This window comes from Leucoraja erinacea, chromosome 1, assembly GCF_028641065.1.
Source record: "Leucoraja erinacea ecotype New England chromosome 1, Leri_hhj_1, whole genome shotgun sequence".
In the NCBI taxonomy this organism is placed as follows: domain Eukaryota; kingdom Metazoa; phylum Chordata; class Chondrichthyes; order Rajiformes; family Rajidae; genus Leucoraja; species Leucoraja erinaceus.
The window spans coordinates 117,707,868-117,732,147 of record NC_073377.1 but is presented as its reverse complement, the minus strand read 5'-3'; the positions used below and the strand labels follow the sequence as shown (position 1 = coordinate 117,732,147).

The 24,280-nt window shown below is 43.5% G+C and overlaps 1 protein-coding gene across 1 annotated transcript in view; it reads left to right on the top strand.

Annotated features, from left to right (window-relative positions):
- The window catches only part of LOC129701039 (uncharacterized), a 29,412-nt gene extending 9,086 nt beyond the window's left edge, over positions 1 to 20,326 (top strand). Inside the window, exons 3-4 of the mRNA XM_055641985.1 lie at positions 11,407 to 11,631; positions 18,642 to 20,326. Coding sequence (XP_055497960.1) covers positions 11,407 to 11,631; positions 18,642 to 18,811 — 395 coding nt within the window. The 3' untranslated portion in view covers positions 18,812 to 20,326. The remainder of the gene's footprint in view (positions 1 to 11,406; positions 11,632 to 18,641) is intronic.
- Positions 20,327 to 24,280: the final 3,954 nt, after the last annotated feature.

The window sequence follows — 24,280 nt, the reverse complement described above, 5'->3', positions numbered from 1 at the left end:
CCAGAATTGCCTTCTCCCTGGTAGGCTCCATTACAAGCTGCTCTGAATCCATCACAGAGGCACTCTACAAACTCTTTCTTGGGGTCCAGTACCAACCTGATTTTCCCAGTCTACCTGCATGTTGAAATCTCCCATGACAACCGTAGCATTACTTTTAGGGCATGCCAATTTTAACTCTTGATTCAACTTGCACCCTATGTCCAGGCTACTATTTGGGGGCCTGTAGATAACTCCCTTTAGGGTATTTTTACCCTTACAATTACTCAGTTCTATCCACAATGACTCTACATCTCCTGATTCTATGTCCCCCCCTCGCAAGGGAGTGAATTTCATTCCTCACCAACAGAGCAACCCCACCCCCTCTGCCCACTTGTCTGTCTTTTTGATAGGACGTATACCTCTGAATATTCAGTTCCCAGTCCTGGTCCTCTTGCAGCCATGGCATTCCCATGACATCAAACTTGCCAATCTCCAACTGAGTCTCAAGCTCGTCCACCTTATTTCTTATACTTTGAGCATTCATATACAACATTTTAACTTTGCTATTCACTTCCCCTCTCTATTGCCCCTGACCTTTTTCTCTTATCCCTTCTCGAACTTTCCTTCCTATTAATTCGGGTCTTTTGCAACTTTTCCTGTACTCACTTCTCCTTTAACTTCATCTTCATACTCCCAATTTTTCAACCCCTCCGCTATTTATTTTAAACCCACACGTGTAGCACTAGCAAACCAGCCTGCCAGAATGTTGGACCCCTTATCCCAGAAGAGACCCCAGTGGTCTACAAATCTGAATCCCTGCACCCCGCACCAGCCAGGGCCGAATTTACATACAAGCTTGACAACCTTAAGCTCAGGGCCTTGAGATCTAGGGGGCCTCGTAGAGCCGGATTTACCACTAGGCTGAAGCCTAGGGCCTCGAAATCTAGGGGGCCTCCGGCCAAGGCAGGCCACCTGCCGTACAACTCTGGGCGGGCCCCCCTCTCTATCTCTGTCTGTCAATGTCCGTCTCCGCCCCCCATCCGTATCACTAAGGAAGACATAAATAATTTGCCGGAAATAGCAGGGGACCGCGGGTCAAAGGAGTTGGAGGAATTGAGTGAAATCCAGGTTAGCCGGGAAGTGGTGTTGGGTAAATTGAATGGATTAAAGGCCGATAAATCCCCAGGGCCAGATAGGCTGCATCTCAGAGTACTTAAGGAAGTAGCTCCAGAAATAGTGGATGCATTAGTAATAATCTTTCAAAACTCTTTAGATTCTGGAGTAGTTCCTGAAGATTGGCGGGTAGCAAACATAACCCCACTTTTTTAAGAAGGGAGGGAGAGAGAAAATGGGGAATTACAGACCAGTTAGTCTAACATCGGTAGTGGGGAAACTGCTAGAGTGAGTTATTAAAGATGGGATAGCAGCACATTTAGAAGGTGGTGAAATCATTGGACAAAGTCAGCATGGATTTACGAAAGGTAAATCATGTCTGACGAATTTTATAGAATTTTTTGAGGATGTAACTAGTAGCGTGGATAGGGGAGAAACCAGTGGATGTGGTGTATCTGGACTTCCAGAAGGCTTTCGACAAGGTCCCACATAAGAGATTAGTATACAAACTTAAAGCACAAGGCATTGGGGGTTCAGTATTGATGTGGATAGAGAACTGGCTGGCAAACAGGAAGCAAAGAGTAGGAGTAAACGGGTCCTTTTCACAATGGCAGGCAGTGACTAGTGGGGTACCCCAGCTATTTACAATATATATTAATGATCTGGATGACGGAATTGAAGGCAATATCTCCAAGTTTGCGGATGACACTATGCTGGGGGGCAGTGTTAGCTGTGAGGAGGATGCTAGGAGACTGCAAGGTGACTTGGATAGGCTGGGTGAGTGGGCAAATGTTTGGCAGATGCAGTATAATGTGGATAAATGTGAGGTTATCCATTTTGGTGGCAAAAACGGGAAAGCAGACTATTATCTAAATGGTGGCCGATTGGGAAAGGGGAGATGCAGCGAGACCTGGGTGTCATGGTACACCAGTCATTGAAGGTAGGCATGCAGGTGCAGCAGGCAGTAAAGAAAGCGAATGGTATGTTAGCTTTCATTGCAAAAGGATTTGAGTATAGGAGCAGGGAGGTTCTACTGCAGTTGTACAGGGTCTTGGTGAGACCACACCTGGAGTATTGCGTACAGTTTTGGTCTCCAAATCTGAGGAAGGACATTATTGCCATAGAGGGAGTTCAGAGACGGTTCACCAGACTGATTCCTGGGATGTCAGGACTGTCTTATGAAGAAAGACTGGATAGACTTGGTTTATACTCTCTAGAATTTAGGAGATTGAGAGGGGATCTTATAGAAACTTACAAAATTCTTAAGGGGTTGGACAGGCTAGATGCAGGAAGATTGTTTCCCGATGTTAGGGAAGTCCAGGACAAGGGGTCACAGCTTAAGGATAAGGGGGAAATCCTTTAAAACCGAGATGAGAAGAACTTTTTTCACACACAGAGAGTGGTGAATCTCTGGAACTCTCTGCCACAGAGGGTAGTTGAGGCCAGTTCATTGGCTATATTTAAGAGGGAGTTAGATGTGGCCCTTGTGGCTAAGGGGATCAGGGGGTATGGAGAGAAGGCAGGTACGGGATACTGAGTTGGATGATCAGCCATGATCATATTGAATGGCGGTGCAGGCTCGAAGGGCCGAATGGCCTACTCCTGCACCTAATTTCTATGTTTCTATTTATCCGTGTCTGGGCCGTCGGGTCTCCGCTCGCTCATCTGCCGGCATGGCAGGCCGCCTTGCACATGCGCACTGCTACGCCAGCACATCCTCCCCCCCCCCTTCACATGCGCACAACCACGGCCAGCACATAATCGGCCGCCCTGCGCATGCGCACTGCCACGGCAACTGGTCTGCACTGGGCACTTTCTCCCTCGCTTTGAATTGTGGGAGATCTGGCCGCCATTGCTGTCCGCTCGCCATCTCGCCGCGACCGCTGAAAATCAACGCAGAATCACTCCCTGACCCTGGATCTGGAGTAAACTCCCTGGAGTAACTCTTGCTTCTGGTTTCCTGGTCCTCCATAAACTAAATGGAATTTAAACTGGAGATGGTGGAGGGCTGAACAATAACAGCCTATTGCATTTTATCTGTTTATTTATTGTGTATATATATGGTCTATTGTATATAAAGACACTGAACTTTTATCTCCTGTTCTGTATTATGTTTACATATTCTGTTGTGCTGCAGCAAACAAGAATTTCATTGCCCTATCTGGGACACATGACAATAAAACTCTTGACTTGGACTTAAGCAAAAAAGTGTTCTTGGGGAAAAAAGAGGTACCTTAAATTTAGTTGCGGCTGGTTGGGTAACTATGGTAGGGTGAAGACTATTCCATGCTTTAATTGTGCGGGGGAACTCCATGGAGCTGCCAGCAACTCTGGATAGAAGAAATTGGGTGACATTTCGGGTAGAGACCCTTCTTTAGATTTCCTCTGGTTTTAGTGTTTTTAGTTTAATTTAAAGATATAGCGTGGAAGCAGGCCCTTCGGCCCACCGAGTCCACACCGATCACCCAAACACTAGTTCTATCCCACACATTAGCGGAGTAAGTCGAGAGTGTTTCATTCTCTCGCGTCCCAGTTAGAACAATGAAATCCTTACTTGCAGCAGCACAACAGAATATGTAAACATAGTACTCTGTAAACAGTTATAAACGAGAAAACAAGACGGTGTATATTTATATATGAATATATATATATATATATATATATATATATATATATATGTGCGTGTGTGTGTGTGTGTGATATATATATATACTCCCCCCCCCCCCCCCCCCCCTCACACACACACACACAATTTCCCTCCTGGGATAAAGTTCTATCGTATAGTATCGTGTGTGTAGGAAGGAACTGCAGTTGCTGGTTTAAACTGAAGATAGACACAAAAAGCTGGAGTAAGTCAACAGGTCAGACAGAAACTCTGGACAAAAGGAAAATATTAAGTTTTGGGTTGGGTCTGAAATAGGTTCCTGCACACCTTTGGAATGTGGAAGGAAACAAGAGCACCTGGAGAAAACCCATGCGATCAAAGGGAAAAGGAGCAAACTCCATAGACAGCACCCATATTCAGGATCAATTCCGGATCTCTGGCACTTTTAGGCAGCAACTTTATAGCCAATATACTGCCCCATAGTCTTGAATTTTTTTTTTAAACAGTAGCTGTAAAGGGGGACATAGCGTCACTTGGAGATTTAAAACTGAAAATTGATATTTTCATTTTTTTAGTAACCCAAGTTATCAACGTATAATTTTCATGTTGTGTTTTTTGTGTTCGAAAACAAAATATAGTGGCACAGCTGGTAGACTTGCTGCCTCACACGCCAGAGATCTGTGTTCGATCCTGTCCTCGGGTACTGTCTGTGTTGAATTTGCACATTCTCCCTGCAAGTGTGTGGGTTTCCTTCAACATCCCAAAGACGCATTGGCTTTGCAGGTTAACTTGTCTGTAAAATTGCCCCTAATGTGTTGGGAGTGGGTGAGGAAAGTGGGATAACAGAACTTGTGTGAATGGGTAGACAAAAATGCTGGAGAAGCTCAACGGGTGAGGCAGCATCTATGGAGCGAAGGAAATGGGCGACATTTCGGGTCGAGACCCTTCTTCAGACTGATGTGAGGGTGGGGGGGGGACGGGAAGAAGAAAGGAAGAGGCGGAGACAGTGGGCTGAGGGAGAGCTGGGAAGGGGAGGAGAAAGCAGGGATTACCTGAAATTGAAGAAGTCAATGTTCATACTGCTGGGGTGTAAACTGCCCAAGCGAAATATAAGGTGCTGCTCCTCCAATATGCGATGGGCCTCACTCTGGCCATGGTGGAGGCCCGGGACAGAAAGGTCAGATTCGGAATGGGAAGGGGAGTTGAAGTGTTGGGAGATCAGGTTGGTTATTGCGAACTGAGTGGAGGTGTGAGAAGCGATCGCCAAGCCTGCGCTTGGTCTCACAGAGGTTGATCATACGCTGAATAATCCAACCACATTGCATTCATTGCAATGTGTAAAAAGAGTTGAGATACTGTATTATAATTTTGCTGCATGTCATTGTGGTATATATCATGTCTTGATTGGTGAATATGTTTAGTTTCTGACTTTATTTGAAGCAGAAATAATATGTGAATGCTTCATTGAGCATAATTCCGACTGGTAACTACGCACTTCATCCGAGCACATTATTGCACGCTTCATGCAAGCCGTCTTAAATGACCTCCTAAACAGTCATTTGGCAACTTAAAAAGCTGCCAAGGTTGTCCGGCTGACAACAGCAAAAAAAATTAAGTGAGAGCCCTGCAAGGTGTATAATATTTTTGACACTGTCATCGGCCTTTCTTACATATGCTGTCACAACGCACTGTAGTTTCCAAACAACCGTTCAGTAATTTTCCTTGTCCTCCATTTCGGAATAATAGTATTTTAAGCCAATAACTCGACATTAGCACTGGCAATAAATAAATAAGTGCAGCTTTCCAGCCCCTTATCTCATTGGCCACACTCGGTTGCAAATCGGTGTCAATCTGGTGGACCATCTTCCTCTAGTCGTGGGGGTGGGAGATTGGGAGGGGCCTCACAAGTGGAACAGCCTAGGGCCTCTCTATCTAAATCCGGCCCTGCCCCCAGCCACACATTCAGATCCCCTGTCTCCCTGTTCCTGCCCTCACCAGCATGAGGCACAGGAAGCAATCCAGAGATAACCACCCTAGAAGTCCTGCTTTTCAGCCTTCTTCCTAACTCTCAGAACCTCCCTCCTCTTCTTCCTGCTTTGTTTGTGCCCATATGCACAACTACTTCCAGCTGTTCACCTTCCCTCTCGAGGATGTTCATGAAGTTGGTCCGAGACATCTTGAACCCTGGCACTAGCGAAACAACAGACCAGCCCCGAGTCTCGCCTGCTGCCACAGAATCTCCTGCCGCACTTCGGACAATGGAGTCACCCACCACTATCAGTCTCGCAGGTCGTGTCTCATCGCCAGGATTAGAGCTATCGAACTGTCCACCCCTCGGACTGGAAGCGTTGTCTGCCCCGACAGCTCCCAAGAGGGTGTACCTGTTTTCATTAGGTACAGCCACCGGGGTCTCCTGCACACGTTTACTCCCCTTTCTCACAGTCACCTACCTTCACTCTTCCTGTATCCTTGGTGTGACAACCTCACTGTTGGTATTGTCCAGGAAACTCTCATTTTCCCGGATGGCCCTGAGCTCATCCAGCTGCTTCTCCAGTTCCCCAACACGTTTATTCAGGAGCTGCACCTGGACACAATTTCCACAGGTGTAGTTTCCAGAAGCACCAATGGTGTCCCTGACTTCCCACATCGTGCAGGAGCAGAGAGAAGAGAATATTGGCTTGACAGTTTAAAAAGAGCGCCAAGACCCAGGTTCAGTTAATTTGCTAATTAGCCTGAAAATAGTTAGTTAATTAAGAGATGAGAAACAAGTGCAGCTGCAGCTGAGCGGCCTTGTTGAGTGGAAGTGCCTTGGTGAGTAAAGTGTGGGTCCACCAGGGGCGCCACACGATTGGCAGCCCCCCTAACAATCTGTTTTCTGTTTTCTTCTTTTTTTATTTTTAGTGTGTGTTAAAAGTCTGTGTAAATGTTCTCCGGTTTGTTTTATGTGGGGTGAGAGGGAGGAGTCAAGGGAATTTTTTTTTTCAGTTTTTTACCTTACTGGAGATGCGATTAATTTTTGGATCGCATTCTCCGGTCGCTCTGCGGCCGACCATCGATGGAGCTGGAGGCCTCCTCGGACAGACCTTGGGCCCCACCACGGAGGCGTGGACTTAACATCAGAGTCGATCCCTTGCCTGGGATTGCTCCAGCCCCGACGTGGAGTTCAATCGCCCGGCGTGAGGGAGCTGACATCCCCCCGATGTAGGATCTGATCACCTAGATGCAGAGGGCCCACCACCAGCTACAGGAGTCAAGATCATCCTGTCAACGGAGGGCTCGAGGCCCCCGAACTCAGGTGAGCAAAGGGAAGAGATTAAACTTTTTTTGGCCTTCCATCACAATGAGGAATGTGGAGGAGTCACTGTGATGGATGTTTATGTTAAAATTTGTTTTGTGTGTTCCGTTGCTTTTTATTTGTTTGACTGACTTGGCAAATGAAATTCCTCGTATGTTGCAAAACATTCTTGGCTAATAAAGTATTATTGTGATTGTGATTTGGCTCCAAAGTCTTGGTGAGGAGGCTGAGGCAAGGAGGCTACATTTCATTCGAAAGCTGTGATTTTTTTGTCCGTTGAAGAAGTGTCAGGTAAGTTGGTTTAATGTGTTTCCTGCAGGGTGTGGGAATCAGGGACACTGCTGGTACTTTTGGAACCCACACCTGCGGAAATTGTGTCCAGATGCAACAGTTGGATGACATCAGCAGTTGGATGACCTCAGGGCCATCTGGGAAAACAAGAGTTTCCTGGACAGGACCTACAGTGAGGTCACACCAAGGATACAGGAAGAGCGAAGGTTGGTGATTGTGAGAAAGAGGAATAAATGTGGTGAGCAGGAGACCCCGGTGGCTGTACCTACTGAAAGCAGGTACACCCTCTTGGAAGCGGACGACACGACAAGATTGAGTGGTAGCAAGGGCTATGATTCCAACCCTGATGCTGAGGTTCAACGGGGAAGAATGACGTCAGGCAGAGCCATAGTGGTAGGAGACTATCGTCAGAGGTGCGGGCAGGAGATTCTTCGGCAACAGGCGAGACTCCAGGGCGGTGTGTTGCCTCCCTGGTGGCAGGGCCCAGGACGTCTCAGACTGGATGCCTGTGACTAGTGGTGTGCCACAGGGTTCGGTGCTGGGTCTGTTACTGTATGTCATCTACAACAATGATGTGGATGAGAACATACACGGCAAGATTAGCAAGTTTCTTGATGATACAAAAGTTAGTAGTTTTGCAGATAGTGAAGAAGGTTGTGAATGATTGCAGCAGGATCTGGACCGATTGGCCAGGTGGGCAGAGGAATGGTTGATAGAATTTACTACAAAGAAGTGTGAGGTGTTGCATTTTGGGACATCGAACAGGGGCAGGACCTGCACAGTAAATGGTAGGCCTCTGGGTAGTGTTGTAGAGCAGAGGGATCTAGTACAAGTGCATGATTCCTTGAAGGTCGAGTCGCAGGTAGATAAGGTGGTCAAAAAGGCTTTTGGCACTTTGGCCTTCATCAGTATTGAGAAAAGAAGTTGGGAGGTCATGTTGCAGTTGTATAAGACATTGGTGAGACCGCACTTAGAATATTGTGTTCAGTTCTGGGCACCATGTTATAGGAAAGATATTGTTTTGTTTTTTTTTGTTTTTTTTAATTTTATTTTTATTAGAAGTACGGTAAATTACAATCCTACATAACACATATATCTTAATACATTTTTTGTACCGCTTCATTTTTTTTGAGCTTTAAGAAAAAGGTAGAAGTAAGGAAAGTAAAGAAAGTGCAAGAGAGTCGTGAAGTGCAAGAGTGTTGGGAAAAGAAAGCCCCTTAGGAAAGAAGTTAGAGAAGGAAGTAAAGTGAGAAAATAGACCCTAGAAAAGAAAGAAAGAGAAAATAGAAACAATCGCTCTATTATAACATTAAAACTCCGCAGAAATGGGACTACCAACCAAGTCTGTTTTTGTTGTTTTACCTCCCGTTACCAGGTCCTGACTATTGCACCTCATACTTGTAATAGGTCCAGAAACATAGACCACGTCTTTTGGAATTGGTCTGCTTTACCGGCTAGGAGGAATCTCATCTCTTCCAGATGTAATGTTTCAAACATATTTGATATCCACATTTTTATTGTTGGTGTCGGCGCATTTTTCCAGAATTTAAGTATAAGCTTTTTTCCCATTATTAGCCCGTAATTAAATAAATTCTTCTGAAACACGTTTAATTCAGGGTTACCTTCCGATATTCCGAAGATAATCCATTCTGGTTTTGGTACCAGTTTTATTTTGATCAATTTTGAAAAAATATCAAATATTTCATACCAGAATTTTTTGATTTTTATACAAAAAACAAAAGAGTGCGCTATGGTAGCTTCAGGAAAGATATTGTCAAGCTTGAAAAGGTTCAGAAGAGATTTATGAGGATTTTGCCTGGACTAGAGGGTGTGAGCTATAGGGAGAGGTTGAGTAGGCTGGGTCTCTATTCCATGGAAAGCAGGGGGATGAGGGAAGACCTTATGGAGGTATACAAAATCATGAGAGGAATAGATCGGGTAGATGCAGTAGTCTTTTACCCAGAGTGAGTGTATGGAATAAGCTGCCAGAGGAGGTAGTTGAGGCTAGGACTATCCCATCATATAAGAAACAGTTGGACAGGTACATGGATAGGACAGGTTTGGAGGGTTATGGCCTAAGTACAGACAAGTGGGACTAGTGTAGCTGGGACATTGTTGCCCGGTGTGGGGGAGTTGGACCGAATGGTTTCCACACTGTAGCACTCCGACTCTCTATAAAACACACTACCAACTTGTCTGCCATTTCTTCAGTGGGCAAAAATCACAAATTTCGATCAAGTGTTGTCTTCTTGCCTCAGCCTCCTCGCCGAAGACTCTAGAGCCAAAGACTCACACTTTACTCACCAAGGCACTTCACCTCAACAAGGCTACTCTCCCTAGAGCAAGCCCTTTGCTGTTCAAGGCTTTAACTTCTGCAGCCAATACCCCGCACTCGCTCCTTCACCTGCTGCTCCTCTACGGACCTTGAAGGTAAGGCAGGTGAGAAATGTGTGCAAATCCAGGTGGGGCACAGGGAAGGAGGATGAGGAGGGGGAGGGAGGAGAAAAGGGTGGGGGTTGTTAAGAAGTCACCTAAAAATGGAGAATAGAGAATATCAATGTTCAACTATTGAGTTGTTTGAACTGCTACGCATAAGGTACAAAACAGAGAGGTTATCTGGAACATACAGATTCTGTCAGTAACTAAAGATACGGATCAATATCATAGCCAGAATTACAGACCGCTGCATAGCTAGAAAAACGAACTCCTTGCGAAAAGAACATAATTTCTTCTTAACAGTAAAACAGATCAGAGCCGTGTATCTCCTAATGCTCCTATCTTTTGGCTGTACTGCCACCCATCCATTATGAGAGATACACAGGCAGATTGGCTTTGTGTGGGTCGATCTCTTGTAACTGGTGGAGGAACTAATATGATGCAACTATGCATGAACATTGTTCTCAATTTAAGGATTTGTTGCATACGATGTCTATTCCTGTGAATTAAAATTAAAATTTGGGTTTTTATTGTTGCACACTCTTGCCAAAGCTGCACCAATTTTAGAATCGGACACATGGAAAAAGATGGTTCAATCTATTTACTGAGTTAGTGGTGGATCTTTAGTACTTTACTGCTCTTGGATGTAGTTGGAGTTTTTTTTTAATCAAGTATAAACCCAGCTCGCTTTTGAAAGTTTTAATAAATCTTTGGGCAGAACATTCCAAATCCTAATCACTTGTATTTGGTAAAAAAAAAATCTGCATCTGCAGTTCCTTGTGTCGGTATTTAGAAGATATTTTTATTTTGTCGTTTCATGGTGTTGTGCCAGTCTGCTTAAATTTATGTTTTTAATTTATTATCAGCTTTTAAATATAGTGTATTTATCTAAACCATGCTTAATTTTATATGCATCAGAAAATCTCATTGTAGCCTAGGCAAAATAATCCTGCCTTCAATGAGATGTGTAATATCTCTGTAATCATTTTAACAAATTTCTTCTATACCCTCTCCAAAGATATTGCTCTTAAAACATCATGCCCAGTGTAGGGCTTCTGAATGAAAGTAGTAATTTAATGTCAGCTAATGTTGAATATTGGAAAGTGTATGGGGATATAAAGTTCAGATTGTATCCATGTCCACGACAAACTGGTTATAAACACCCATACTGATTTTATTTAAGATTGCAATAAAATGTAAAGTCTTAGTCATACCGCATGAAAATAGGCCCATTGGTCCAACTTGCCCATGCTGCCCAAGCTGCCCTATCTATCCTAGTCCCATCTGCCTGTGATTGACCCATATCCCTCTAAACCATTCCTATTTGTGTACCTGTCTAAATTACATTTAAATGTTGTTTTAGTATCTACCTCAACTACCTCTTTTGGCAGCTCGTTCCATATTCCACCACCTCTGTGTGGAAAAAGTTGCACCTCAGGTTCCTATTTATCTTCAGTCACTTTAAACGTATGTTCTCTGATTCTTGTTTCCCCTACCCTGAGTAAAATATTTTGTGCATCTACCCTATCCGTTGCATTCCTCCAGGTTGGATTTGAATGTAATAATTGTCTTAACAATTGTTGTAAATTACCATGCGTCATCATTAAAAATAGTTGTCAAAATTCTGTTAAATTTCAGAATATTGGATATTTTCACTTTTTTTAATAGATCAGTGTTCTTGATTTAGATTCTCAACATTTGGAACGACAGATCACTTCTCTCTCCTGGGCAAAAGATGAAAATGAACAGGAAGATGATGATGAAGCTGATAACCATGAATATTCAGATAGTGACCTGAGTGACTATTACATTTCATCATCTCCAGAGACCACCCAAGTGGCTGGAATGGGTGTTGAGCTATTTTATGAGAAAGAGGACTGGGAGAAAGAAGTTAATGAAGCTTGTCCCTATGGTAATGTGTTTGCAAAGGATTCAGCAATTGAAAACTTTTTGCAAAATGTCTTGCAATGATTGAAAATTGATTCTATATTACTGCATATTTAGCCTGGGCTGTCTTGTGTTTTATTGGGGATTTAAAAAAAAAGTAGGTGCTTGGCTTATGGTTTGTGCAATTATCAGATATATGGATAATGGAGATTAAAATGGTATTAGGTTCTCCCTGTGACCACGTGGGTTTTATCCGCGGCTTTGGTTTAAACTCCACGTTCGAAGGACGTGCACAGATGTAGGTTAATTGGCTTCTGTACATTAATCATGTGTAGCGTGGAACTAAACGTGTGATCACTGGTCGGTGTGGACTTGGTGACCGAAGGGCCTGTTTCCACACTGTATCTAAATTGAACTAAATAAACTTCTTAAAAGTTTGTTATTGGCTGGGTTAGTGGTGCACTTCAAATCTGGTCAGTGAAACTTCTGCACTTGGAAGAATAAGTCATGTTGCCTGTAGTTTCAAGCATCAAGTTAATGATGGACTCTTGGGAAAGATGAAGCAGGCTGGAAGACAGATTGATTGCCTGTTTATTTCAGGCGTTGAAACCTGAGAGCCCATTAGGGCTGGGAGAAAAATTCCACATTTCCATTATTGTGCCCATTTCTGAGTGTCACACCTAGAAAGGATATCATGCCCTTAAAGTGCAGAGGATATTTACTGTTCTTGGACCAGATCTGTAAGACTTGAACTTTATTGGTTACATGGAGAAACTAGAGCCATTCTGCAGTAATCCTAAAGGCTGTGAAATGTTCAGATTAATGAAGGGTTTTAATAGATTTTAAGTAACTCGAAACTGTCCCCAGTAGAACATAGAACAATACAGTGCAGGAATGACCTCTTTGGACCACACTGTTTGTGCCGAATATGGATGCTAAATTAAACTGATTTCATCTATCTGTACATGATCTATTCCCCTCTGGGCTTTGCACTCCCATGTGCCTATCTAAAAGCCTCTTAAACATCACTGCTGTATCTGCCTCCACCACTACCCATGGCAGTACGTTCCAGGCCCCCAGCACTATCTGTGTAAAAAACAAATTGACCCACAAATCTTCGTTAAACTTTCCCCCTTTCACTTTATAGCCATGCCCTCTAATGTTGGATATTTCTGTGCTAGGGGTAAAAATGTTCCAATTGACTTACCCTTTCTATGTCTCGCACTATTTGATATACTTCTATCGAGTCTTACCTCAACATCTGACATTCCAGAGAAAACAATCCAGGTTTATCCAACCTTTCCTTGTAGTTGAAACTCTCTAATCCAGGCAGCATTCTTGTAAACCTCCTCTGCACCCTCTCTCCAAAGTCTCCACATCCTTCCTGTAATGGGGTGTGCAATACTCCAAATATGGCCTAACCAAAGTCTTGTTGAGAGCTGCATCATGAAGTCAAATAGAGCTACATTATATCATCAATAGTAGTAGGTGGGAAGAGTATTAGTCGGGGGAGACATTGAGATCATTGGTGAAGGATGTGTTGCATCACAAAAAATAAATTTGCTATTTTCTATTTTCCAATGGGAATTTGATAAATAAGTTATGAGGGAAAAATGTTGTAGAGCTCGATGGGGGCAGAAGTAATGGTAAGACAAATTGAGTAGCTAAGAAAGAAGAGATAAGGTTGTGATGTGTTTGCATGTAAAACGGGGTGAGAGATGCAAATATTCCACTTAGAAATATCAAGTCTCTGACAAAGGCACAGAAGTCTACTAAAGATGTATATACAGAAATTGCTGCGTATTTTCAGTTCAGCGCTGACTAGCACATTTTAATGTCCGGAGACTGATTAGGTGTAGTTCTGTTTTTTTTCTGATTTGATCAAGGTCTAAAAGACTATATAACCATATAACAATTACAGCACGGAAACAGGCCATCTTGACCCTTCTAGTCCGTGCCGAACACATAATCTCCCCTAGTCCCATATACCTGCGCTCAGACCATAACCCTCCATTCCCTTCCCATCCATATAACTATCCAATTTATTTTTTAAATGATAAAAACGAACCTGCCTCCACCACCTTCACTGGAAGCTCATTCCACACAGCTACCACTCTCTGAGTAAAGAAGTTCCCCCTCATTTTACCCCTAAACTTCAGTCCCTTAATTCTCATGTCATGTCCCCTTGTTTGAATCTTCCCTACTCTCAGTGGGAAAACCTTTTCCACGTCAACTCTGTCTATCCCTCTCATCATTTTAAAAACCTCTATCAAGTCCCCCCTTAACCTTCTGCGCTCCAAAGAATAAAGCCCTAACTTGTTCAACCTTTCTCTGTAACTTAGTTGCTGAAACCCAGGCAACATTCTAGTAAATCTCCTCTGTACTCTCGCTATCATAGTCTCTTTAAAACAATACATTTTTATTTGTAATTTAGTTTTGAAACTTCAGCACTGTTCAGTGGCGGCACGGTGGAGCAGCGGTAGAGTTGCTGCCTTATAGTGCCATAGACCCAGGTTCGATCCTGACGACAGGTGCTGTCCGTACAGAGTTTGTATGTTCTCCCTGTGGCCGAGTGGGTTTTCTCTAGGTGCTCTGGTTTCTTCCTACATTCCAAAAATGTGCAGATAGTTGTTAATGAGTATGATATAGTTGGGATCACGGAGACATGGCTCCAGGGTGACCAAGGCTCGGAGCTGAACATCCAGGGATATTCAATATTCAGGAGGGATAGACAGAAAGGAAATGGAGGTAGGGTAGCATTGTTGGTTAGAGAGGAGATTAACGCAATAGAAAGGAAGGACATTAGCTTGGAGGATGTGGAATCGAAATGGGTAGAGCTGTGAAACACTAAGGGTCAGAAAAAGCTAGTGGGAGTTGTGTACAGGCCACTTAACAATAGTAGTGGAGTTTGGGATGGCATCAAACAGGAAATTAGAAATGCGTGCAACAAAGGTAAAACAGTTATAATGGGTGACTTCAATCTACATATAGATTGGGTAAATCAAATTGGCAGGGGTGCTGAGGAGGAGGATTTCTTGGAATGTATGCGGGATAGTTTTTGAAACCAACATGTACAGGAACCAACGAGAGAGCAGGCTATTCTAGACTGGGTATTGAGTAATGAGGAAGGGTTAGTTAGCAGTCTTGTTGTGCGTGGTCCCTTGGGCAAGAGTGACCATAATATGGTTGAGTTCTTCATTAGGATGGAGAGTGACATTGTTAATTCAGAAACAAGGGTCCTGAACTTAAAGAAAGGTAACTGAGGGTATGAGACGTGAATTGGCCAAGATAGACTGGCAATTGATTCTTAAAGGGTTGACGGTGGATATGCAATGGAAGGCATTTAAAGACTGCATGGATGAACTACAACAATTGTTCATCCCAGTTTGGCAAAAGAATAAATCAGGGAAGGTAGTGCATCGTGGATAACAAGGAAAATCAGGGATAGTATCAAAACAAAAGATGAAGCATACAAATTATCCAGAAAAAGTAGCCTACCAGAGGACTGGGAGAAATTCAGTCCAGCAGAGGAGGTCAAAGGGCTTAATTAGGAAAGGGAAAATAGATTATGAAAGAAAACTGGCAGGGAACATAAAAACTTGACTGCAAAAGTTTTTATAGGTATGTGAAAAGAAAAAGATTAGTTAAAACAAAGATAGAATAACATAGAATAGAATAGAATAACCTTTAATAATCCTTTACAGGAAATTACAGTGCCACAACAGCTTCAAGACAGACATAACACCACACATTTCAACAGATATCTTCAATACATAATAAGTTAAAATTTTTGTGCATTATAAAACCTTATAGCAGCTGGTATACAAGACTTCCTATGTCTCTCCGTTTTGCACATTGGTGCAATCAGTCTCTGACTGAAGATGCTGCACTTGATCACCTTCAGGGCGTGGAGTGGGTGAGTGGGGTTGGTCATTATTGAGCCTAGTTTTTTCAGAGTTCTGGCCTCTGCCACCTGCTTGACCGTTAGTTGCTCTGCCCCAACCACTGAGCCGGCCTTCCTGATCAGCTTATCCAGTCTGTTTTTGTCCGCTATTCGGGCGCCTTCTCCCCAACAGGCCACAGCAAAAAACAGAGCACTGGCCACCACTGAATGGTAGACACTGCACAGTAGGGGTTGACAGATATTAAATGACTTTAGCCTCCTTAAAAAATACAGTCTACTTTGTCCCTTCCTGTACACCGCCTCCATATGACTCTTCCAGTCCAGCTCACTGTCAAGCTGCACACCAAGGTACCTGTGGTTGGCGACCACCTCCACCTCAGTGCCCCTGATGGTGATTGGTGTTGGTTGAATCCTCCTCCTCCCCCTCCTGAAATCCACAACTATCTCCTTCGTTTTTTTGGTGTTGAGATGGAGATTATTGTGTGCACTCCACTCCACAAAGTTGTTAATTGTGTCTCTATACTCCTCCTCATTGCCCCCTTTGATGAGGCCTACAACAGCTGTGTCATCTGAAAATTTCTGCAAAAAGCAGCTGTTGGTGTTATATTGACAATCCGCTGTGTAGATGGTAAACAGGAATGGAGCCAGCACAGTTCCTTGTGGAGCCCCTGTGCTGCTCATGATGGTGCTTGAGACATTGTTCTGTAGGCGCACATACTGTGGTCTGAGGAAAAGGTAATCCAAACACCACAGTACCATTAATGGATCCACCTTCATCTTCTCCATCAGCAGTCGAGGCTGAATTGTGTTAAAAGCGCTAGAGAAGTCAAATAATGTAATTCTTATAGATGCATCAGGGATGTCCAGATGTGTGTACGCCCTCTGCAGCATGTAAGTAAGGGCATCATCGACACTGATGTTGGGCTGATATGCAAACTGTAAAGGATCCATTTGAGTTGACACACTAGTCGACACAAATGTAGGTCCCTTGCAGTCAGAAACAGGTGAATTGATCATGGGGAACAAGGACATGGCAGACCAATTGAATAACTACTTTGGTTCTGTCTTCACTAAGGAAGACATAAATAATCTGCCAAAAATAGCAGGGGTCCGGGGGTCAAATGAGATGGAGGTACTGAGTGAAATCCGGGTTAACCGGGAAGTGGTGTTAGGTAAATTGAATGGATTAAACATAGAAACATAGAAAAGGTCGATAAATCCCCAAGGCCAGATAGAATGCATCCCAGAGTACTTAAGGAAGTAGCCCCAGAAATAGTGGATGCATTAGTGATAATTTTTCAAAACTCTTTAGATTCTGGAGTAGTTCCAGAGGATTGGAGGGTAGCTAATGTAACCCCACTTTTTAAAAAGGGAGGGAGAGAGAAAACGGGGAATTACAGACCAGTTAGTCTAACATCAGTAGTGGGGAAAATGCTAGAGTCAGTTATTAAAGATGGAATAGCAGCACATTTGGAAAGTGGTGAATTCATTGGACGAAGTCAGCATGGATTTATGAAAGGTAAATCATATCTGACGAATCTTATAGAATTTTTCGAGGATGTAACTAGTAGAGTGGATAAGGGAGAACCAGTGGATGTGTTATATCTGGACTTTTAGAAGGCTTTTGACAAGGTCCCACATAAGAGATTAGTATGCAAACTTAAAGCACACAGTATTGGGGGTTCAGTATTGATGTGGATAGAGAACTGGCTGGCAGACAGGAAGCAAAGAGTAGGAGTAAACGGGTCCTTTTCAGAATGGCAGGCAGTGACTAGTGGGGTACTGCAAAGCTCAGTGCTGGGACCCCAGCTTTTTACAATATATATTAATGATCTGGATGAGAGAATTGAATGCAACATCTCCAAGTTTGCGGATGACACGAAGCTGGGGGGCAGTGTTAACTGTGAGGAGGATGCTAGGAGGCTGCAAGGTGACTTGGATAGGTTGGGTGAGTGGGCAAATGCATGGCAGATGCAGTATAATGTAGATAAATGTGAGGTTATCCTCTTTGGTTGCAAAAACAGGAAAGTAGATTATTATCTGAATGGTGGCCGATTAGGAAAAGGGGAGATACGAGACCTGGGTGTCATGGTACACCAGTCATTGAAAGTAGGCATGCAGGTGCAGCAGGCAGTGAAGAAAACAAATGGTATGTTAGCATTCATAGCAAAAGGATTTGAGTATAAGAGCAGGGAGGTTCTACTGCAGTGGTACAGGGTCTTGGTGAGACCACGCCTGTAGTATTGCATACAGTTTTGGTCTCCGAATCTGAGGAAAGACATTCTTGCCATAGAAGGAGCACAGAGAAGGTTCACCAGACCGATTCCTGGGATGGCAGGACTTTCATATGAAGAAAGACTGGATAGACTCGGCTTGTACTCGTTAGAATTTAGAAGATTGAGGGGAGATCTTATAGAAACGTACAAAATTCTTAAGGGGTTGGACAGGCTAGATGCAGGAAGATTATTCCTGATGTTGGGGAAGTCCAGAACAAGGGGTCACAGTTTAAGGATAAGGGGGAAGTCTTAGGACCGAGATGAGAAAAACATTTTTCACACGGAGTGGGGTGAATCTGTGGAATTCTCTGCCACAGAAGGTAGTTGAGGCCAGTTCAATTGCAATATTTAAGAGGGAGTTAGATGTGGCCCTTGTGGCTAAAGGGATCAGGGGGTATGGAGAGATGACAGATACAGGATACTGAGTTGGATGATCAGCCATGATCATATTGAATGGCGGTGCAGGCTCGAAGGGCCGAATGGCCTACTCCTGCACCTATTTTCTATGTTTCTATGATGTGCAAATTTGTAGGTTAAGTGGCTTCTGTAAATTATCCCGTGTGTGTAGGATAAAAATAGTGTATGGGGTGATCGCTGGTCTGTGTGGCTGTGTGCCGAAGGGCCTGTTTCTACACTGTATCACTAAACTCTAAACCAAAACTAATTGCAACAAAGATGCTACATTTACATACTGATTAGCAGATTCCCGTCAGAGTAAATTATGTACCTAAAGGGAATATTTTTGAGAATTGTACTGCTGCTGCACTATTTTAGGTCACATTAAGATGATCCATTTGATACCTGAATTGTAGCTATTGGAAAGCACCATAACTGTTGTGATGTGCTTTCTTCCAGATGAAGATGACCTGGAGGTGATCACTAAAAACCGTGGTTGTGAAGTGCCTCTTTTTTGGCAGGACGGGGAAACGTACAACCCAAGCCATGATCACGTTCCCTCATCATCAAGAGCAAAGATTGTAGAAATACCCATTGTGCAGGGACAGTTTGAAGATGCTGATGAATAAAGTTTGGAATTCACATCCTTGTGGGAAGAAGCGTTTGACAACAGTTTGTAATTTGAAGTTACTTTCATTTTATTTTCTTGATTTAACTGTTGTAATTGGAAAATATATTTTGAGTTTCTTCAGCACAGTTTCATTCAGACAGAATTTAAAAGAAATTCTGAATTATCATTAGCTTAGTATTTTTTTCAATATAGAAAATCATTCATTGTACAGACAATCATAATGAGGAATCTGAAATTAGTAAAAGGAATGTATGAAAGGCATGCACATTTTTCATTTGCCAAGGTAATTTTTAATCAAATTTAAAAAAATTTGAATCCCTTATGTAGTTATTTTTTTGTATTTTTTGCATTAGGGCTATGTGGGGAATAGATGGGGTGAATGTACAATCTTTTACCAAGAATAGGCTAATCAAGAACAAGGGGACATAGAGTTATAGTGAGAGGGGAAAGAATTAATAGGACCCTGAGAGGCAACTTTTTCACACAGATGGTGTTGGATATATGGAATGAGCTGTCAAAGGAAGTAGTTAAGGCTGGCGTTATAACCACATTTAAAAAGCATTTGGACAAGTACATGGATAGGAAAGGTTTAGACGGATATGGACCAAATGTAAGAAGGTGGAACTAGTCTAGATGGAGCATCATAATCCGCATGGGTAAATTGGGCTGAAGGGTCTATTTCTGTGCTGTATGACTATGACAATGCAATGTTTCCAGGCAAACATACAAGTCTCATTTAACTGAGCAGGTGAGAAATGTTGTTACAACAGTGTTGCCTTCCTGAGGATTATTCCTTAGTTCAGAGATTAAGCGCGGAAACAGGGCCTTCGGCCCACGGGTCCGCGCCAACCAGCGATCCCTGCACATTAACACTATCATACACCCACTAGGGACAATTTTTCATTTACCAAGCCAATTAAACCAGAAACCTGTACATCATTGGAGTGTGGGAGGAAACAGAAGATCTCGGAGAAAACCCATGCAGATCACGTAGAAAATGTACAAACTCCGTGCAGACAGCACCCATAGTCGGGATCAAACCCGCTGTAAGGCAGCAAATCTTCCGTTGCGCCACCGTGACCGCATTATTGGAAAATTGGAGATTAGCAAAAACAGGATTGCAGCATCAGCTGTGACAGAAGAGCAGGCGGGTGCGGGAAGCGTTGCTGCCAGCCAGTCTCTCCGATTCGGTGAGTGAGAAAGTGGGTCGGCTCAGCTTCATTCAACATAAAACGACCCTTTGGCCAAAGTTGTCCATGCCAACCAAGATGCCCATCTAAGGTAGTCCCATTTGCCTACATTTGACCCATATAACCATATAACAATTACAGCACGGAAATATCTCGGCCCTTCTAGTCCGTGCTGAACACTTACTCTCATCTAGTCCCATCTACCTGCACTCAGACCATAACCCTCCATTCCTTTCCCGTCCATATACCTATCCAATTTATTTTTAAATGATAAAATCGAACCTGCCTCCACCACTTCCACTGGAAGCTCATTCCACACACTGCCACTCTCTGAGTAAAGAAGTTCCCCCTCATGTTATCCCTAAACTTTTGTCCCTTAATTCTCAAATCATGTCCTCTTGTTTGAATCTTCCCTACTCACAATGGAAAAAGCTTATCCATGTCAACTCCCCCCTGCCTATCCCTCTCATAATTTTAAAGACCTCTATCAAGTCCCCCCTTAACCTTCTGCACCATATTCTAGAATTGGCCTCACCAATGCTTTGTACAATTTAAACATTACATCCCAACTTCTATACTCAATGTTCTGATTTATAAAGGCCAGCACACCTAAAGCTTTCTTTACCACCCTATCTACATGAGATTCCACCTTCAGGGAACTATGCTCAGTTATTCTTCGATCCCCCTGATCAACTGCATTCCTCAATTTTGCTACCATTTACCATGTATGTCCTATTTTGATTGGGCCTGCCAAGTTACAGCACCTTACACTAATCAGCATTAAACTCCATCTGTCATCTTTCAGCCCACTCTTCCAAATGGCCTGCCAAGATGCAGCACCTCACACTTATCAGCATTAAACTGCATCTGCCATCTTTCAGCCCACTCTTCCAAATGGCCTAAATCTCTCTGTAGACTTAGAAAATCTACTTCATTATCCACAACACCACCTATCTTAGTATCATCTGCATAGTTACTAATCCAATTTACCACACCATCATCCAGATCATTGACGTATATGACAAACAACAGTGAACCCAACACAGATCCCTGAGGCACCCCACTAGTCACCGGCCTCCAACCTGACAAACAGTTATCCACCATTACTCTGGTATCTCCCATTCAGCCACTGTTGAATCCATCTTGCTACCCCACTATTAATACCCAACAATGGAACCTTCTTAACCAACCTTCAATGTGGAACCTTGTCAAAGGCCTTAGTGAAGTCCATATAGACAACATCCACCGCTTTACCCTCATCAATTTCCCTAGTAACCTCTTCAAAAAATTCTAGAAGATTAGTCAAACATGACATTCCAGGCACAAATCCATGTTGACTGTTCCTAATCAGACCCTGTTTATCCAGATGATTATATATATTACCTCTAAGTATCCTTTCCATTAATTTGCCCACCACTGACGTCAAACTAACAGGTCTATAATTGCTAGGTTTACTCTTAGAACCCTTTTTAAACAATGGAACAACATGCACAGTACGCCAATCCTCCAGCACCATTCCCGTTTCTAATGATATTTGAAATATTTTGGTCATAGCCCCTGCTATTTCTCCACTAACTTCCCTCAATGTCCTCGGGAATATCCTGTCAGGACCTGGAGACTTATCCACTTTTATATTTTTCAAAAGTGTCAGTACTTCCTCTTCTTTGATCCTCATAGTTTCCGTAGCTACCCTACTTGTTTCCCTTACCTCACATAATTCAATAACCTCGGTGAATACCGAAGAAAAGGAATTGTTCAATATCTCCCCCATCTCTTTTGGCTCTGCAGATAGCTGTCCACTCTGACTCTCTAATGGACCAACATTGTTATCCTATATCCTCAAACCCATATCCCTCTAAATATTTTCTATCCATGTATTTTTGTTATCATAACTGCCTCACCACTTTATCTGGTTTCTCATTCCATCTACGCACCACACTCTGGGGTGGGAGATTGCAACCTTCATGTGGTCTGCCCTGTTTCGACAAATGCAATCAACCTGGTGTGCACAATCAAATAAGATCAAATAGAACAAGTTGTCCTTCAACCTTAGGCTGTGCATGCCATACGCAAGAAGAAGATGACCACACTCTATGAAAAGGTTGTCCCTCTGGCGCCTATTAAATCATTCCCCATTCACCTTAAACCAATACCCTCTGTTTCTTGATTCCCCCACCCTGGGGAAAAAGACAGGGTGAATGCATACAATCTATGCAGCTCCTGATTTTATACACCCATATTAGATCATTATTTTAGTCTCCCTGCGCAAAGGAATAATGTCCTAGCCTGCCTAACCTCTCCCTACAATGCAATTCTTTGTTTCCTGGCAACATCTTTGTAAATCTTTCCTACACTCTTTCCATGTTAATGGTATCTTTCCCATAGCAAGGTGATCAAATACCCCAGGTATGGCTTTGCCAATGTCTTCTACAACTGCAACATAACATTTATAACTTATAATAGTTCCAGCTCTGCTCAGTTCATCTCTGCCTCTGTTGTTGCTCAGAAATGGGAGAGAGGAATGGGTGGAGGAAAGAAGGCAGTCGGAAATGCCCCATTCCCACCCAGCAGAAGATGCCTGCCCGCAGCCAGCAAATCAGACCTGGCAGTCTCTAAAATCGATGTTGTATGTAGGGAATGTGTCCATAAGTCAGTTGTTCATAACCCAGGTAGGGTCTGCAATGTCTTGGGGTTTACTGTGCACATGAAACATATTTGTGAACCATGCTTCATGCATTTGTAACATTTAAAACATGTCCATTTGTTGTGGTTGATCATGTTTTTTTTCCTGCTTTGTATAGTAATTTTTTGTCTGAATTTTTAAGTCTCAAATAATATTGATTGGTTGAAAAACTCTGTTTATTCAGGAATCGGACAAGTCCTGCGGTACATTTAAATTACTAGATTTAATTATTATGTTGAATTTTGAGTGAGCCTGACCAATTTTCCTTTAAATGATTCATGGTGGAAGTGGTTTAGGCTTGGTTTAGGGGCCACTAGGGGCGCTGCCCTGGCAGCAGCCTCTACCTACAGCCTGTATGTAATTTCTATCTTTTTTATTATTTTTAGTTAGTCTTAAGTCTGTTTTAGGGGGAAACTTTTACTTTTCTATGTGGGGGAGGGGGGCAGGGTAAGGGGGAAACCGTTTCCCAGTCTCTTCCTGGCGGGGACGCGACTATTTCTCCGAGTCGTGTCCTCGCCCCTCACCTCGTGGCCTACCATCTGGATCGGAGCGGCCTTTCCTGCCGGGGACCGGAAACCGGACCAGGGCTGCTACAGCGGCGACGCAGCGCTGGAGTCACCACGGAGCGGGCGATGCCTACCTGGGTCGCCGTTTGGACCTCCGGAGCGTTGGGCCGTTGCTCCAACATCGTGGAGCTCTGGTGCGGAGAGCTTCCAACCTGAACCAGCATCATGGAGTCCTGGGGCACCTTTAAGGGCCTACAGCAGCAGTCTCATGGTGGCCTAAGTGACCTTGGAAGCCGCCGACTCCGGTAGGAGGGCGCCGACGCTGGTGTCCACGCCGCTGAGGACGTCCCGCAGCCCCGACGTCGGACTGGTATCATCCCGGCGAGTGGTCCTGGTCATCGGGCCGCCCGTAGCTGCAACTGCGGAGGGCTTGGGGAGACCCTGACCATGGGGAACAGTGGAGGAAAGAGACTGACTTTGGTGCCTTCCCACACAGTGGGAAACCTTGGTTCTGCTGTGTGGGGATGTTTTGTGTTAAATTCTATAGTGTGTTGAGTCCTGTTTATTTTTATTGTATGGCTGTATGGGAATTCATTTCACTGTGCCATCTGGCACACGTGACAATTAAATTTATCTTGTATCTTGAGTGCCTTGCAGACAAATAATTTGTCCCTGTTCACTATCTACACTGATGGCAAATGACCACCGCTAATTAATGAAGGCTATCTAGGAGAACATGTTCCTATGGAATTGAGGACTCCTGGAGTGGAATCCTGAGGAAGAGATTGGTTCAGCTTGGGTACTCCTGATTAACAAGACTGGCTTCTTCCACGAAAGTGTCGAATCTTTAGTGACATGTAAATAACCAGAGTTTCTTCCATTGCTCTTTAGTTTGTATCCTTGTACTTTTTTAAATCTTCATCCCCGCTGAATCTCTGACAGATTCTATTATTACTTTATTGAACCATTCAGCTTGGAAACAGGCCTTTGAGGCTCTCCTCTCTGCCGACCATTCTTTGGAGTGCAGGAGGATGATGGGTGATCTTATAGAGGTGTACAAAATAATTATTGTATATACCTCTATAGGA